Consider the following 18,372-nt stretch of genomic DNA (forward strand, 5'->3'; position numbering starts at 1 on the left):
TTCCGCTTACGAATATCATGTTCCTTAGCCATTTCAGAGTTTGTAGAGAAACAACGTTACAGTTATCAGAGTTTGTAGAGCACAATGTTACGGTTTCAGAGTTTGTAGAGCACAATGTTACGGAGTACAGTTTTCAGTCACCTCGATGTCTACACGGAGACGGGCAACCACAAACAGGCATGGAGTCAGAAAATCAGCATGAAGGGGTATGAGAAAAATCAAAGCTGCAAAAACGAACCGCATAAAAGATACTCGCTTCGATCCATAATAAATGTCAGGATATAATCTTGATATCCAATATATAATATATATAGGTAGCATAGCAAATAGAGTCAGTTCTAAATAATAAAAATATAACTGCAATTGAAGAACCAAATCAATTTTCTAATCTGAACAGTTCGGCGGTTTGTTTGTTCTAATTAATTTTCTAATCTGAACACAATCAATTGAAGAACCAAATCAATATAGAAGTTTAAGTAGATTAACTTGACTGCCTTCTATGGTGCTGCCTGCTTGATTAATCAGCAGCGCTTCTTTCTTGTTCGACAGGTTCTGATTTTGATCTGGAAGAGAATTGGAAGCGCCGCTGGTTTGGGACGTTTGATCTGGAAGAGAATTATTTTTTGAGAGAGTGAATTGGGAGCGTCGCTGGCTCGGGATAGCGAAGAGCGAACGCGAGCGCATGGATCGAATGGATCAGGAACGTGGTCAATGCCAATTGGGTTTCTTCTCTCTGTTGGGCCGTTGCACAAATATGCAGTCCCAGATGGGCTGGTGGGCGAAATTACAGGTCCAACTACCTTTTTAATCCAATGACTAATTGCTCTTACGTAACAAGGAGATCGTCAAAGGCTGCGGCTAGGGTTCCTCGATCTCGTCCGCGGGTGCCGCCGCCGGTCCGTCTGCCGATTGCTTCTCTATATTCAGAGGTGCAGCCAGTCCCAGCCGCTCGCTAAGCGGAAGGATCTCTTGTTTTTTTTTTAGGTTTTTCGGTGCCGATACATAACTCTCTTCGGTTTAGAAGACCATCCATTCAGGTTCTACATTTGTTTGAATAAAATGTTTCGCCAATTGCATGCGTCTAATAAAAAAAAAATTCTTATTCGTTTTTTTCTATCTTCCCATTCATCTTCACTATAGCCTCGTCTTCTAATTCCTTCCAATCGACCAACAGATTTTTTATAATAATTTACAAATCCAAATCTGCTATTTGTCCGAAGGTGAGACGGCGGTTGCATCTTGCACCCAGAATAAGGTCTTCCTTGCCCTGGTGTGCCTAGCTACGACGGAGGATGCGTAAAGCTGTGTGACCAGCTTTCATATTTGGTTACGTGGTTTCAAGTCTGACTCCTCCGGTTTTTGGTTCTCATTGCCATAAAGAATGGTTGCTGCACTGCTTTTTTGAGTCGCACGATGACTACCCCACCGTCTACTACCACAAGTCGATGATTGAGTGGCATGGACGATGGCCCTCGTTCGGCTCATTTTAGTACTCTCCTCTGATCCTAAATTATTGACTCAAATTTGTCCAAATATGGATATATTTATTTGTAAAAAGCGTCTAGATACATGTAATACTTCGACAACAATTTAAAATCGGGGAGAGTACCATGTACTACCACAAGTTCCCGTCTCTGATGATTGAGTGGCACGGACGGTGGCCCTCGTTCGGCTCGTTTTAGGGCTTGTTGCCGTCTCTCGGTGGTCAAAACATTTATTTGTGATTTTTTATTACTTATTTATTTGTAATTTTTGTTACTTTTTAGCGCTCCTTGTATTGCTGTCTGCTTGAGGATCGAGATTGTGCGTCGATTACTTGAGGTTGCGTGTCGAGTATAATACGCTGGTCATCTTTGCGTGGTTCCTAATCCCCATGGGCCTCCTTCTCACCCTCTGCATCGGCCGCGAGGGCAGGCCGCGACGAGCTCGGCCGGAGCGCCGAAAGCGCGCCAGGGTGTGTTTGGTTGCTACCTGGGTAGCTTGTGTCTGGCCTGATGCATGCCTGAAACGAGCCCGGCCTGATGCATGCCTGAAACGAGCCCCGCGGCGCTTGCAAGGCGCTCGACGGAAGTGGTTTCATAATTCTTGTGTTAAATTTGTTTAAAAATGAATCTTAAATTTAAATTTGTTTAAAAATAAATGTATCTATTTTCAAAAAATGTGTAGAGACATGTAATATTTTGACAAGAATTATGAAACTCTATTCCTATTTTGACAAGAATTATGAAACTCTATCCAAAAAACGTTCTGATACATGTAATATTATGTAATATTTTGACAAAAAAATAAGAAACTCTAGTCCTAAAACTCTAGTCTAAAAAGCGTCTAGAACTCTAGTCTAAAAAACGTCTAGATTTGACAAGAATTATGTATTTGCTATGTTCAATTGTGATGAACATCCGTTGTATATGCTCGATGTGAAGACGGAGGAAGGAAACAAATGAACTACAGGAGTGCAAAATTACTGGAGAAGAGCAAGTTTTCATACAAACAAACGTACACTTTATTCCTACACATAACTCCCTACGGAGTACGGAGACACTTAGGTATGTACATACAACGACACAGACTCGACACATAACCACTGCTGTAAAAAACACACAGCCAGACACACTTCGCGTGTACGTATCATCAGTCCACTACGTACGTAGTACACTAGCTAGCGCATTCTCGCCTGATTCATCTCAGCAGCCGCGGCCACCGCGTCAGCGACGCCCTTCCCCTGTCCCCCAGCAGCTCCAGCGCCTCCGCTCTTGCTAGCAGCGTTCCGCTCCGCCGCAGCCGCCACCTTCGCGGCGTCCTCTCTCGTGGCCACCTTATCCGCCGCCAAGGCCGGCCCACGGCCCACCAAATCCCCACCAACGACATCCTTCAGCGGCACCTTCTTCTCCCGGCCGCCTTCCCGCTCCAAGTTCTCCTGCGCGGCCTTCTGCGCCGCGGCAGCCACGCCGCCTGGCACGTTGTGGCCGAGCCCCGTGGCGCGCGCCTCGGCCGCCTGCACCGCCGCCGCGTCCGCCAGGTCCACGGGCTCGTCCCCCGCAGAGGTGTCCGCGGCCGCCCGCAGCGCCTCGCCGATGGTCACCGCCGAGTCGTCCCCGGCGCCGGGCACCGGCACCGTGAACTGCGCCATCACCTGGCCGCCGGCTGTGGCCGTGACGATGCGGCGCCCGGTGTGGTTGTCCTCGGTCTCCGTCACGCGGAGGCCGCCGTCGTCTGGGCGCGGCGGCTGCTGCTGCTGCTGGTCGTGTCGGGCGCTGGCGGCGAGGAACACGTCGCGCTGGCGGCGGGCCTCGGGGTTGGCGGCCGTGGGCGGGTACACGTCGCCTGGGCGCAGCGGCTGGGCCTGCCCGCCGCCGTGGTGATGCTCGTCGAAGCCGCTCATGGTTGTAGCTTAATTAATTAAGGTGGGGTTGTATGCTATAGAGAGAGCTCCGATCGAGTGTTGGATGCAGCGGCCGGATAAGAGCGGGTGTGGTATAAGTATGCGGCGCGGGAGGCGGCGGAGCGGTGGGATTTGACACCTAGCTGCATGCATGCGCTGCTGTGTACCGCGGCGCGCGATGACACCTGCAAAGTGCATGCACGCGCGGAAGATCCACGTACGTGTGCCGCGTGCGCGTACCAACGGAGTCCATGACAGCCTTACCAGCTGAGTCGCCGCGCGTCTGAGTGAAGTTCGATGTCCATGATCTCAATCCTCAATTTTGGCACTCCGCATGTCTTAAGGCAAAGCCTGAAAGCGGTGCCTTTGCAAGAAGTGCTATTTAAGTCCAGCACATCGTCTATTTGTATCTTCCAATGTACGCCTAATGACTTATCCAGTCATACGCGGCTATACCTTTCATCCTTTGTAGAAATTTGTTGCTAAGATTAACACCTCTAATATTTGTTGTCAAATTGTAACTGTGAAAAGTAAATAGTAAATACCCAGGCTTGGGGGTTTCTCTTCGCCTTATAAACGAAGTTAATCCCAGGTCTCTTGATACAAACACTACACACAATGTTAACCATGGTGATATTGCTGCCACCGTTAATGAGCATGTTTACATACATTTTACTTTTCCAAAATGAGGTTGAAACGTCCGAGCTCTGCATCAAAATGATGTACACAAGCAAATTTTATTGATTTATTAGCATTCTCTAATGGCGCCCCTAAGGGAGAGAACGACGCATGAAAGCACCGCTGCCATCCAGTCTGAAGATAATGGGTTTTCACCTAGGAATCTGGATCGGGGGTGGTGTGGAAGTACCTCAACAACGCCTCAGGCAAGGAAGTGACGTCCACGAACGTCACCGTCATCGTCGCCGGACTAGCCGACCAAGGGTTCCCCGGTACTTCTTCTCCGTCGACGCCCCATCTCCAAAGCCGCTGAAACACCGATCGCAGATCCGACGGAGAGGAAGAAGCCCACCTCCACGAGGGCAGCCCACGCCACGAAGGCGAGGCCGCCAGCCATGCACCTTGGGGCGCGCCGCCACCAAGGGCAAGGGCTCCGCGTCCACTGCCAGGGGCCACAACAGGCAAGGCCACCTTGTGGCAGGGCACAGGGGCAAACACCACGCGGACAGGAACGAGGCCGCGCCGTCAGGGGTCGAGCTGCCGACAAGGGAGTTCTGCCCATGCCACCGATGCAGGAGGCCCGTCGTCAACCGCACGGAGGAGCAGGGACCCACCGCCACTGACGTCGCGCGGGCTTTCAAGGGTTGGGTTTGGTCCGCGTGGTTGGTGAGTGGTTTGAGCGGCAATAACTTTGAGCACACGATGATCTTGACACTTAATCTTCTTTTTTTACAGCTAGAGCCCCTTAATCTTAATCGTGGCCTATCCGTGGCGTGCTATTTTTGCCCTTGGTGGCGATTAGGCCGGTCGCCACTAATATCTTGCCACTATCCTTGAGCACAGAAAGGGTTTTCGATTTTTTGGGTTTCTGAAACCGAGGCATCAGTGGTGATTTTTCCAACTCGTCTCGTCACTAACGGAGGATCATTAGTGGCGAGTGTCCAATACTCGCCACTAACGTTTGTTATGCTATAGCCAGTTTCTATGCTAGTGAATAAAGCAATGGCGCGCGATGGAAAAAATTAACACACACATGTGTGATGTATGGCACATGATTTTTTTGTTCACGGTTCGTGTGTGACGAGTACCCGGTTCGCACACAGAGACCAAGCGACCAACCGTATACGATGGTTGATGCTCTGTTTTGTGCTCCAGCTGAGTCACAACCGTGTTTATGGTATTAATTTATTTTGTTTGTAATAATTTAGATAACTGCGAAAAGATGTAAAATTAAATCCATCACAAAGAATCTACTTAAACTATGCATAGTTGTTATATATTACATTTGAATGATCAGCCAGTTCCAACATGGACTAAACATAAATAGTATAGTTTTGCTGTTTCTAAGGCGGCTGAGAAATAACTATTTCCGAGTCGACGCTAACAATCATCTGATCCAACCACTGAGATTCGTGCGAGATTCATATAAGTATAAATGATGAAAAAATCTTATTTGGATTACTACGATCGTCGACCGGGGAATAACTATTGCTAGTTCGACTCAGAATAGACACTCTCTAGCTAATATCTTAACTAAACGCAACAAACGAAAGATAATCGAAGGGAGTAGTACTTCCTCTAATTTTCCCTTGCAACGTCTTCGGCGAAATGTAGGCGCCACCGGGTTGCCAGGCCGCGCTCCGCCGGAGCATCAAAATCCCTTGGTATATATTTTGCCTTGGCACGCTCCCAACAGTGTGGGCATTGAAATGTTCCACGTTCTCCTCGAACAGGGACTTGGACACAATGACATGTGAGGAGCTGGGGCGTCTGAGGTTGTAGATTTCAACGGTGCCGCCGCGACTCACTCCAATTCAACCCAACCTAGCTCCTCGCAGCGGTCAGCAACCCTTTGAGTAGATGTTACGGGTAGTGTCGAGAGAATACTGAGTGCAAAAGGATTGAATGGATAGTATTTGGGTGCATTTTTTTTATAGAAATATTTGGATGGATTTTTAGAATCACCATAATACTCACTTTATTCCAAAATGTATGGCGCATAACTTTTGCTGCATGTCGGTTATTTTAAGTTTGAACATAAACATCATAATGTCTATATGTTATTTATTTATAGGTGTGGCTACATCTCAGCCATTTGATTTTTAAGAAAAAGATTAAATTCAAGTCGACGAATCTGATCCACTGATTTAGTATATAGATGTCATTTTGTTTATCTTTTTTCATTGTAAGTCCCGAACCTTAAAGCACAAAACATATCTAATGGATGAGAAATCAATATACCTGTTACGAAAAATGAGGGAACTTAGATATAGCAAAACTGTATTTTCATTATATAAACTTAGTCAAACTTTTTTTTAAAGTACATTTAACAAAAATTATAGGTCGTACATTTTGAAACTAAGATAAGGTAGTACTCCGTACCAAATTTTACTGTGTGCTGGTCTGCGATGGAATCAGAACTATGGGAGAGAAATCGAACAGATGGATTATGGGGAGGGAAGAGTTGGTGTATACACGGATTATGAACACGCCCAACACACGCACTGACCATCGGGGCCCACAGGACTCTGTTTCCGGCAAGCTCGCTGGCTTGGGCACAGGCCAGAGAGGCGTGATTCGTAGCCGCGCGCGCGCCGCCGCTGCAGGATCGAGCTCCTGCACCGCGCGCTCGTTGCCCTCCCGCGCGGCTCTCGTCGGACACCTCGTACTCGACATCGTCATCATCTCCGGAGGTCAGAGGCGGCCGGGGATGGGGGCGATGGGCGGTTGTGCGGGGCGGGAGCCATGGGAGGAGGGGGGTGGTGCCCGGCGGCTGGGGCCTGGGATTCTCCATTCTCCATGGACTCGAGGAACCAATGAGATTTAGGATTAGGTTTACGAGAAGGTGGCGGTACGTGGCTTCCGAGATGTGGAATTGGAGACCGAGACGGGGACGGCTAGCAGACGACGGTGGCTCTTTTGCTTCGGTATGGCGGTGCGCGAGGCGTCTTCTCCGAATCGAATTCTTTCGGATATCTTCTGGCCTGATATATAAGGAGGTCCAGACCAGCAGTCCAAAGCCTCAAACCATCAAACTATCCTGTGTCTGCCGAAACACATCCATCTGTTCGTGCAAGCAAGAGTAAGCGCAGCAATCCGCCGAAAAAAACAGAGAGTAAGCGCAGCTAGACTAGACATGGCCACCGCGAACGAGCACGTCCTGGTCAGCAATCCCGACAAACTGGTCCTGTTCGCCGAGATCTCGGGCATGGATTCGTGTGATCGGGAGCCAACGGTGCTGCTCCGTCTGGTCGTCCAGCTATGCAGCGGCTACGGCGCCGGCCTCGAGGATGTCGACACGATGGAGGACTTGATCTGCCGCGTGCCGCTGCGCGGCCTGGGTTGCCAGGGCACGGCGGAGCGTGCGTTCGGAGAGCTTGTGGCCAGCATCAACAACCCTATGCTGCGCCCGGAGGTCACGGCGGCGGCCAAGGCAGCGGCGGCGCGCGTCCGGGCCAGATGCGGGGACTCTGCCGCGGTAGACGAGCTCAGCAGCACGGGGTTCCTCCTTCGCGTCATGTTCATCGACGCGTGGGATGAGTCGGTATCCGACGACGAGGATGACGACGACGAGAGCAGAGCGACGGGGAGTTCGGGGAGTTTGCTCGGAGCGGCATGTTCATCGGCATGTGGGAAGACGACGACGAGGTTCAAGACGACGACGACGACGGCAGCGGTGTCCACTTCTCGGTGCGACAGTACAACGGAGGCTTCGCGCGAGATGGAGGAGGGTCGAGCGACTTCTGCAACTTTTAAAGAACTTTCTTTCAAGCAGAAATTTCAGGCATACTATTAAATTTAGTTCCATAGTAGATTAGAAGAAGTCCGCGTCGTTTGATGTTACTCCCTGTGTAATGAATCCAGTTTCGATCATATCAAATTATTTTGTAGGCACTGAAACTTCTTTTGTGTAGGAAAAATGCATCGGTGTCTTGCATCAGCTATTCAAAACTAGTTATATTTTGTTTGTCAATGAGAAAATAAGTCGTATTTTCATACCAAGAAATATGTTCAGGTCCAGTAAGGCAAGGTGTACAATTTATGAGACAAAATCACCAAAGTGTTACAATTTATGAGACAAAATCCCTAGAGGAAAACTTTGAAGCCGGGAAACTAGCGTTTTACATACTGTCATCCAAGACAATAACAACAAATACAATTCACACTAGCTTCCATGAAACAATGCCTCATCCAAATCCACCTGTAGCAACTCATAACTGATCAATTTTCAAGGAGTGTCAATCCTTGATAAGAGGCTCCATATATCTTCAAAGAATAGAGGCACATACTCACTGAGTCCCCTGTTTAGAGTTTTGACTGCACATTTTGCCCCAGGAACACCAACTGCCGCAGTAAGCCTCTATCAGGAAGATAATTCCACGCGGAATCTTCGCACACGTACAGATACATACAGCACATCCATGTTTGCATTTCTCCGCTTCAGACATCTGATGCTGCCAGGTGTTCAACGGCAGCATCTATACTGTTGATGACCGATATTTTTTTTTTTGAAAATTCGTTGTCATTGGTATATAAAGATTTCTAGGCCTGCAATCAGATAAAAATCACTTCAGACTACAAGTCAACAGGAACATAGAGACAGACGAGTAATCCCCACAACAGTTCTCAATATTTCTAACAAATATGTAAAGGCCAAAGCCAAAGGACCAAACCGCTGAGTAATCCCCACAGCTGGTAGTGGAGGTCTGTAAGGAAAAGAACCAGAAAAATCAAAATCATCAAGAACCTCCGATAAGCCATACAACATGAGTAAAATGTAACGGAAACTGCAAAAGGTTTTGCTGGCCCTGAAGTTGATGTTGGCTCATCGACAGGAACCAGGGCATTAGCCAAACTTTCTTATTCTCAACACAAAGAACTGACTATTCTAAGTTCCTAACCATTAACGGTGTAGTAGCATAAATCAACACACTATGCTCAGTAGTCAGTACTTGCAAGGTTTCAATGAGCTTAGCAACCATACATCACGGGTGCCTGGCGGCTGCGGCCTGGCCGGGCTTTTCCATGGACTCGAGGTTTAGGATTAGGTGTCGAGGCGCGAGGCGGCGGTGGCTGCCGAGATGAAGAATTGGAAACCGAGACGGGGACGGCAGACGGCAGGGGGCCTATCGGATTTGCAACTCCACAGACCACAATGCGCGCACACAAGGGTATTCCGACTACTGTTCTGCTTCGGTACGCGACTGCTCGTCCGAATCGAATTCCTCTGTTCTTCGGATATCTTCCGGCTATATAAGGAGATCCAGACCAGCAGTCCAAACTCCAAAGTCTCAAACCATCCCGTGTGTGCAGAAAGTGAAACACACCCATCGATCAGTTCGTGCAATACTAAGCTAGACATGGCCACCGCCAGCGAGCACGTCCTGGTCAGCAATCCCGACAAACTGGTCCTGCTCGCCGAGATCCCGGCCGCGGATCCGCGTGGTTCGGAGCCAACGGCGACGCTCCGTCTCCTCGTCGAGCTGCGCAGCGACCACGGCGCCGGCCTGGAGGATGTCGACACGATGGAGGACGTGACCTGCCGCGTGCCGCTGCGCGACCTGGTTCGCCAGGGCGCGGCGGACCGTGCGTTCGGAGAGCTCGTGGCCAGGCTCGACAACCCGATGCTGCGCCCGGATGTCACGGCGGCAACCAAGGCAGCGGCGGGGCTCGTCCGGGCCAGATGCGGGGACTCTGCGGCGGTCGACGGCCTCAGCGGCATGGAGTTCCGCCTTCGTGTCACCTTCATCGACGCGTCCGATGAGCCGGCATCGGACGAGGACGAAGACGAGAGCGGCAGCGACATGGAGTTCGGGGAGTTTGATCTCAGCGGCGCGCGGACCTTGCATAGCCAGACCTTCGCCGGTGACGACTACGAGGATGATGACGACGACGAGGACGGCTGCGGCGCCCAGTTCTCGGTGCGCCCGTACCAGGGCGGCTTCGCGCGAGCTGCAGGAGGATTCGGAGGGTCGAGGGACAGGACGAGCCTGCTGCTGTCAGGCTTCGAGGCGCGCTCCGACGGGCCCGAGCTCACCGACCAGCACGAGCTGACGTCGTGGGACATGCAGCGCGTCGTGCGCCTGGCGCTGGACGACGACGGGAGCCTGGAAGACGACGAGGCGTACCAGCGTGCGTTGGCCGGCGGCACGCCCATGTCGCGTGCATCGCGCGCCGCCATGCTCGGTCAGGCGCTGCAGTCCGTCAGACAGCCGCAGTCCAAGTCGCCAAGCGCAATGTTTCCGATGCGTACCGGATTCTGATTGCTCGCCGGATTGCAACCAACTCTATTAAATTTGGTTCCATAGATTGGAAAAAGTCTGCATCTCGCTTGACGTAACTCTTTGTCCAGTGGATTAGTGGTTCGTGAAACCAGTTTCTATCATAACAAAACTGATTCTGTAGACACTGAAAGTTCCTTTGTATAGGCGAAATGCAGCTGTATGACTATCTTGTCACAGGTCACAGCTGAAGTAATACAGGAAACGATTATTACACTTTTATAATTCTACTATATACTACAAGCATGTCTTGCATCAGCTTTTCGAAAAAAAATCAGCTTTTCGAAACCAGTTTTAACTTTACTCTTTTATTCCCTCCGTTTCAAAATGTAAGATGTTCTAGTTTTGTTCTAAATCATTTTAAAAAAATTGATCAAGATTGATGTGTAAAATGGTATGATGCTTGATGATTTGTAGTGCTTCAATATTAGTTCCGAAAGAGCAGAATGAGCTATATCCTTCTGCAACGAATTGCAAATTATAAGTTGCAAGCATTACCATGCCGTGCTCTCAAGCCCGGAGCAAACATAAAAACACCAGAAGTACATAATTTAGCTACAACAATTTCGCAGAATGAGTAAACATGTCCCTCGAAGCTATTATAATGCTTCTTTCTCTCCTTTTACTCTTTATGCCCCGGGCAGCCTTTGTAATTATCTCTACCTGCTAATACATCGAAAGCCAGTGGTTGCTGGGCCTTTCAAAAAAAAGCTATTATAATGCAATGAAAACTATTACAGTACAACTAATCAATCTTCCACAGTTCCACTCCACAAAATATGTCAATAAAATATGCCATGCTGGGCCAGGCGCTGCAGTCCGTCAGGCAGCCGCAGTCCAAGTCGCCAAGCGCAATGTTTCCGGTGCGTACCGGTTTCTGATGCGCGCCTGATTGCAATTAAAGAACTTCATTTCAAGCAGAAATTCAGGTGTTACTCCCTGTGTAATGGTTAGAAGAAGTTCAGGACTAAATTCATAAAATTTAGTCCGACAGGTTCGAAGAATTTCGCACCGCTTGATGTTACAGTGTGTAATGGTTTGTGAAACCAGTTTCGATCAGATTAGAATATTTTGTAGTCACTGAAATTTCCTTTGTGTAGGGACTAGGGAGATGCATCTGTATCTTACCACAACTCCCGTACTACAGAAAGCGATTTTACATGTTTTGCATCCTCTATTCATAACTAGTTATACTCATTTTGGTTGTCACTCAGAAAATAAGTCGTATTTGCATACGAAGAAAAATGTTCAGGTCCAGTAAGGCAAGATATACAATTTATGAGACAAATTACCATCTTGAGTATCCCTAGAGGAAAATTTTGAAGCCGGGAAACTAGCAGTTTAAATACTGTAATCTAATACAATAACAACAAATACAATTCACACTAGCTTCCATGAAACAATGCCTCATCCACACCAGCCAGCTCATAACTGCTCAATTTTCAAGTAGTGCCAATCCTTAAGGACCCCGTCACTTGATAAGAGGCTCCATAGCTTCAAAGAATAGAGGCACATACTCCCTGTTTGGAGTTTTGACTGCACATTTTGCGCCAGGAACACCAACTGCCGCAGTAAGTTCTATCAGGAATGGAATTCCACGGGGAATCTTTGCAGACAGATACAGCACATCCATGTTAGCATTTCTCCGCTTCGCAATAAAGAACACATTTGATGCTGACAGATGTTCAATGGTAGCATCTATACTGTTGATGACAGAATTGGGGAATTCTTTTGAAAATTCATTGTCATCTGGTAAAGATTTCCAGGCCTGCAATCAGATAAAACACTTCAGACTACAGGTAAACAGGAACACAAAGACAGACGTGTAATCGCCACGACGGTTCTCAATATTTCTAACAAATATGTAAAGGCCAAAGCCAAAGGACCAAACCACTGAGTGAATCAAATAAAAAAAATGCTAAATTAAATCAACTAGTACTGCAAGGGCAGTACCACCCACACAAAAAAAAGCTTTAGATTTTACCTCAAGAAAGCTCGTTCGCTCCATTTTGCCATCTTCACCAAAGAAAACGTGCAGCGAACCTTTGTCATTGAAATACCATACTGGTTGCTGATTATTTTTCACTGCAACCTGCAGTAACGAGTTTGGTGCCCCAGTAGAGACATTCTGGGAGAATACCATAGGGAGGAGTGTCCTGGATGAGTCGCCAGGTTGCAATGGAGGGACCTTATTCATCAAAGGACACCAAGTTCAGTACATGAACTGAAATTTAATAACACAACTTAAAAAAATATAGATATCCTAGCACCTGAAGTGGTCCACCAGCTGCAAGACCAAATGTATTCTTGTTAAACTGGATCATAAATCCATCTAACACACCCTGGGTTCCATTCTCAAAAGATATATCATAGAATATCTGGCCATCACGGCGCACTAGTTGTGCGCTAATCTGGAGTCCTTGGCCAGTGGTTGAAGGTAATACAACTGGTAGTGGAGGTCTGCAAGGAAAAGAACCAGAAAGATCAAAATGATCAAGAACCAGCTCAAGCCGTACAACACGAATAAAAGTAATTAAAACTGCAAAAAAGGTTTTTCTGACCCTGAAGTTGCTGTAGGCTCGTCGACAGGAACCAGGGCATTATCCAAACCCATTAAATCACCTAGAAGATCTGGGATTGGAGCAGGAGCTGCTGGGGCTGCAGCTGCTGGCTGCTTTGCTGGTACATGCGATGAAGTGCCAGCACTAGAGGAAGGTGATGATCCATCAACTCCCTGAGATGGTGACTCTGAATACCCTGTTTCTCCTGCATCAGCAAACTCCTCGTCATCGGCCCTAGGAGCTGCCTTAACGCGGCTGACAAATGCTTCTGGAGGCTTGTGATAAACTGATGATAGGGTAGAAATATTTGCTAGTAACTCATCAAGAAGCGAAGGGTCAAGCTGATTGGAGTCATCGCTGATCACAGGCTTCTCTGCCAAAACAACATCTTTTGCCGCCTGTGGAAAGACACACACAAGTCGTCACAAGAATATCTAACAAAAGTACAAAATATTGGACGAAAAGGTGTGAAGTGTAGGATGCAATACCTCAGGGTCAGTAGAAAGAAGTCGCCAGTATATGTATGCTCGATCACGCAAATCAGGATTGTCCGTTTCAACTGTTGCATTATTGAGAACAGCCTACAGAAAAGGATGCAGATTAGGCAGAGAACTGAGAGGGAGAGTTGTTAAACAAAATTTATTAGGGACAGGGCATCCATTGTATTGGAACAAGAAACTATTCATTTGCATTTTTAGGGAAATCATTTGCATAAATTGAGAATTGAGGTAAGGAAAATGTGAATAAATTACACTTACGAGCCAAACCTTCTCATTCTCAACACACAAAGAACTGACTATTCTAACCATTGATGATGTAGCATAAATCAACACACTATGCTTAGTACTGTAAAAATTTCAATGGGCCTATCAACCGTACACCTTGTCAAAAGTTATTCTGTGCTCAGCAATGTCAAAGCATAATTATCATATGCGGAAGTAACTGACAAAGGAACTGAGCAAGCAACCTGTATCATCTGTTGGGGCCCCTCAGTTGGCTTCTTAAGAAACAACTTAACAGTTGCTGTTAGTAACTGCAGTTGAACTAATGCTGGTTCTTCTGGGAATGTTTCCAAAAAGCTCTCAAGGAGTTCGTCAGCATTGTCAATTCTTTCAGCATATTCTCCAATTATCCAAATCATTGATGCCTGTAGGAAAAATGAACATGTAAGTAAAATTTAATACAAGCAAAAAATTACAAACGCTGTTAATAGAGTAATACCTTAGCTTCTGGTTCATCTAAATTGTCCAAACTTTCACAAAGTGTAGCAATTATAGACTCATATCTGCATATTTGGCAAGAAAATGATTATTTTTTTACCCAAAAAAAAAGAGTCAGGCACACTAAAGAAGAGCTGTGATAGTTCTGTAGTTCCAAAAAAAAATACTGAGCTTTCAAGCAAAGGCGCTTACGTGTTAGGATAGCGTCTAAAGATGTCCTTGATAACAATGATAGCTTCCTGTACAACATAATTAACCTTTATCTTAATCAGCTCAAGTAAAACACTGATGCACCTTTCAGCAGCCCTATCCAATTTAATTGCACATCTTCCGATAGCACGGACAGCTTTCCTGACGAAGTCAACATCGACCTCTGTGGCATACTCTTTGAACTCCAACAGTACCTAGAAAGAGCTATGTTAGCTTCTGGATGGGAACTCGTAGAAAACAGATCATCTAGTACAAACAAAGGATTCTAACATGTTTTTCTTTTTACATTTTCTGTACTTTTGTTATGTACTACCTCCGTTTCGGTATACAAGTCTCATCACTAAAGTCCTGAAATTTCAATATACAAAGGCCCTTCTGTCCTCCCACCAACTCTCATCTTAAATCACCCAATGCATGTAATTTCAATATACAAAGCTTTTGACTAGCCAATGCATGAAGAATAGGGTAATTAATAAATGAGATTTAATGCTTGGTCCAACACTTTATTAAGCCCTCCTTGGTTACAGTGATTTTGGCAATAAATAATACTCACTCCGTCCCAAATTAACTGACGTGGATTTGTATAGATTCTTATACAAATCCATGTCACTTAATTCGGGACGGAGGGAGTATTAAAAATATTCTCCCACTCCAATCAACATTATAACTAGAACCAATATCAATTAGTAATGTATGAGGAAATAAGATTGTGTACCTGATCGATGTTCCGATCTGAGGCAAGCTTTATCATAATCTCCAACTTTTCCATCTTGACATATATTGGGTCATTGTACTTGCAAAAAAAGACCTATTGCCAGAAACATTGTTGAGTTAATGGACATAATATGTCATGATAATGAATAAAAGTCACTCAAAGAGAAATAAATGTATCACCTTAATTTCATGTGCAAGTATTGTAGGCCTTTTTTGCACAATTAGATTGATGTTCCTCAATGCGACATACTGAATTTCAGGCTCGGCTGACAGTAGCGTAACAAGAGGGGGTGCCATTTTCTTGCAGAGATTCCGGACAACATCCGTGCTAGTAATGAGCTCCATTTGTAGAAGGATTATCTGTGTGAAAAAAAAATGAAAATAGGTTAAATCTTATCTTAAAGAAACAGAACACATGTTTGGAAAAATGAAAACAAATAGTAACTGTTTACTTGAGTAGTAGATGAATTGGCATTCTAACCTAGTTTAATGGGATAAGTCATTACCCCATTCAACTAAAAGGTCAGGAATATAAAATTCAAGCCAAGCTTAAGAGTCTATTGGTCCCTACAATTTACACAGTACAAATTTGAGGCAAAAGAAGAAACTTGTGGCCTAATTAGAAGGACACCATAAAATAATTAATACGGATATCTACTACTTTGGTGCTTGAAAACAAGCTTTTCCCGCCCTGCTAACTATGCAGTGAGGACTGGCAGCGCCTGTAATCTGGCCTGACAGGTCAGGACTAGTACACTCCGCACTGTGCCAATCTACGGTTACTGAATACCATCTACACAAACTGCATGCAACACTCATATACCTTTATTAGACTCTAGAACATGTGAATCAAGTTAATGTACCTTGACAGCAGAAAGGACAACTGCACAATTTGCATGTTGGAGACGCGGTGTAACTCGCTCCACTATATTCTCTGCATCCCTGGCATCTGTTGCTTTGTACCTTGACAGGGAATCGAGAATGAAAACTTGTCCCCACCTGCAAAATTACCAAATATGTTAAGCATCCAACAATAGAAAAGTGAGGACCTACAAAACCTAATATAGCAAGAATTGCATCATACTCTGTGCATTCATTCAGAGCAGTCAGAAGCTTTGTCAATGTATGGCTGGTGATCTCAAAGATAGGACGGACACTACTCTCTTGAATCTCTGCCAGAGCAGCAACAGCATTTGCAACTACCATAGGATTATTGTCAGAAATTAAGTCTTTAAGGGCCTCTAGAAATCCTCTGTCCTCCACAAGCTCAGCATTTATATCATAAAGCTTAGCAACACAAATAGCCGCTGTCTTCCGTACATACGGATCATCATCCTGTGGAAACAATTCAAGACCCAAGTATACAATTAGTTAGATGGAAGAGGTAAAAAAATATTAAAATTGTACAAGCAACACTAAACACCTTGAGACATCTTTGAAGAGGATCGCAGAGATACTCTGTGATTTTGTCCACACGGATGCAGCCCATTGTCCTCACCGCCAATGCACGAATCAGCGGATTTGGATCTTGTGAATCCTGCAGAAGTTTTTAAGTTATCAATATTATTAGTGGCAGTGCCTGTCGTATACTTTATCACAACAGAGACTCTTCTTCTTTTCATAATGCTTATTTTTAGTATGGTTATAATTTCTTACCTTAACAAATGTGTTCACAGCAAGTATGGCTAGATCCGGCTGACTTTTAGCATAGTTTATGAGATATAAATATACTAGTTTCTTCAGCTCCAAATTCTCAGTCTGCATGCAGTTCACGACATCCGTAAACAATGATGAGACATCTTTTCCAACAGTCATAGCTGCTATGACTTTCTTGACGGCATCTTTTCTCTTATCCTGCAAACCATGTTTCTAACAAATCTCAGATGCCAGAAATTGCAGAAATACAGTTTACTATACTGAATAGGTCAAAGAATAGAAGAACAGGATGGTTATTGATTGACAACAGTACATAGTCCAACCAGTCATGTTTCATGGCAATCATGCTTCATCGCTCAATTGTTTTCATATTAAAAGCCTAGAGTGTACATTTTCTAAACTCAACACAATACTGGAAAATTGTACATTTTCAACAGCACCAGAATTATTATTTTCTTATTTACCTCCTTGATTCCTGAGAACATGTTTATGCAGCATAATATGTATTCTTTCATTTCGCATTACAACATGCATTTTATAGTGAATGTACGGCATTGCAGCATGTAATAAAACAAAAGATGAACATGGAAACAATGTTCGTGTTGATAGTCATCTCAATTCACTAGATAGCAAAAGAAATGCTGTAGTATATTTTGCTTGCAACCCTGAAAAGTGATAAGACTACCCGAAACTTTCCTTGCTGTTTCAGCTATTTCGCATGCAAAGCTAGAAACGCTGTAAAAAAAAACTAAACATGTCTTTTTAATCAGCAACGGTGTGTCATTTCTACAGCTACAGCAATGCACATTGATGCATATCAGGAGCCATGGACGTATACAAAATGCACAAAGGCATGGTGAAAGTGAAACAGGTGGAGGTAATGTACTGCCAATCATATACACCTCCAATTTTCACTAATTCATTTCAGCTCAAAAGCATGGCCTTCAGCTAATTTATCTAAGCAGACATCTGGCAGTCACTCAATTCAAATAAATCCTCCTTTCACTCAAAGCCTCGAGGCGGATCAGAATTCAGTACATTTAACTCGCTCCAAAATAACCTAAAACCCACTACGTACGAACAATTCTAATGCACTTTTAGCAAACCCAATTATGCATCTAATTCGGCAAACTTAAGCCCATTTCGTTGCAGACGTGAAAACGAAATATGTACTCGTTGCTCGAAATCCAATCCTCCGAACGAAACCAAACATCGCGGGGAACCAACAAAAAAGCACAGATCTCAAACCGCGCGCGCCTGGGCACCCGACACCCGGCCCAGATCTGGATCCAGGCCAACCAATCCTAGGGGGGCAACGAGCTACACGGAAGGAGATAGGCACAGCGAGGTGAGGAGGGGTGACCTTGTACTGGGAGTTGAGCTCCTCCTTGAGCTCCGGGATCTCCCCCTTTTTGGTGGTGGAGAAGTACTTGGAGTCGTGCCCGCTCATCTCGCCCCGGCGAGCCTACCCTCCCCCACACGCCGGTCGCCGCCTCCGGCCGCGCCCGCCGGGTGGTCGTGTTGGGGGGCGCTCGATCTCGCGCGCGGTGGCGGTGGGTGGCGTGCGCGTGCGATGGGATTGGACTGGGCGAGGACGAGCCGGGCGGATGGGTATGTGCGTGCGTGTGACGGTTATGGAGATCAGAGAGATCGGGAGGGAGACGACGACG

General features: G+C 46.0%; 3 protein-coding genes across 3 annotated transcripts; 1 reads left to right on the plus strand and 2 right to left on the minus strand.

Moving 5' to 3' along the window:
- Window positions 1-2,435: 2,435 nt before the first annotated feature.
- Window positions 2,436-3,442, minus strand: LOC100825069 (late embryogenesis abundant protein D-34). The gene has a single exon (XM_003561579.3). It carries the CDS (start codon window positions 3,380-3,382, stop codon window positions 2,660-2,662), a length of 723 nt encoding a protein of 240 aa, XP_003561627.1. The 5' UTR covers window positions 3,383-3,442; the 3' UTR covers window positions 2,436-2,659.
- Window positions 3,443-9,420: 5,978 nt separating this feature from the next.
- On the plus strand, window positions 9,421-10,618 carry LOC100825378 (hypothetical protein). The gene has a single exon (XM_014896326.2). It carries the CDS (start codon window positions 9,421-9,423, stop codon window positions 10,321-10,323), a length of 903 nt encoding a protein of 300 aa, XP_014751812.1. The 3' UTR covers window positions 10,324-10,618.
- A 926-nt stretch (window positions 10,619-11,544) lies between these two features.
- Window positions 11,545-18,372, minus strand: LOC100836681 (beta-adaptin-like protein C). The gene is made up of 15 exons (XM_003557781.4): window positions 18,066-18,372; window positions 16,703-16,900; window positions 16,470-16,583; window positions 16,131-16,381; window positions 15,910-16,045; window positions 15,227-15,406; window positions 15,048-15,140; window positions 14,315-14,526; window positions 14,124-14,187; window positions 13,870-14,049; window positions 13,391-13,483; window positions 12,903-13,300; window positions 12,612-12,801; window positions 12,326-12,529; window positions 11,545-12,109 (listed from the first exon to the last, which is right to left on the minus strand). The coding sequence occupies exons 1-15, from the start codon at window positions 18,150-18,152 to the stop codon at window positions 11,813-11,815; spliced, it is 2,697 nt and encodes an 898-aa protein (XP_003557829.1). The 5' UTR covers window positions 18,153-18,372; the 3' UTR covers window positions 11,545-11,812.

Source organism: Brachypodium distachyon, chromosome 1 (assembly GCF_000005505.3).
Source record: "Brachypodium distachyon strain Bd21 chromosome 1, Brachypodium_distachyon_v3.0, whole genome shotgun sequence".
In the NCBI taxonomy this organism is placed as follows: domain Eukaryota; kingdom Viridiplantae; phylum Streptophyta; class Magnoliopsida; order Poales; family Poaceae; genus Brachypodium; species Brachypodium distachyon.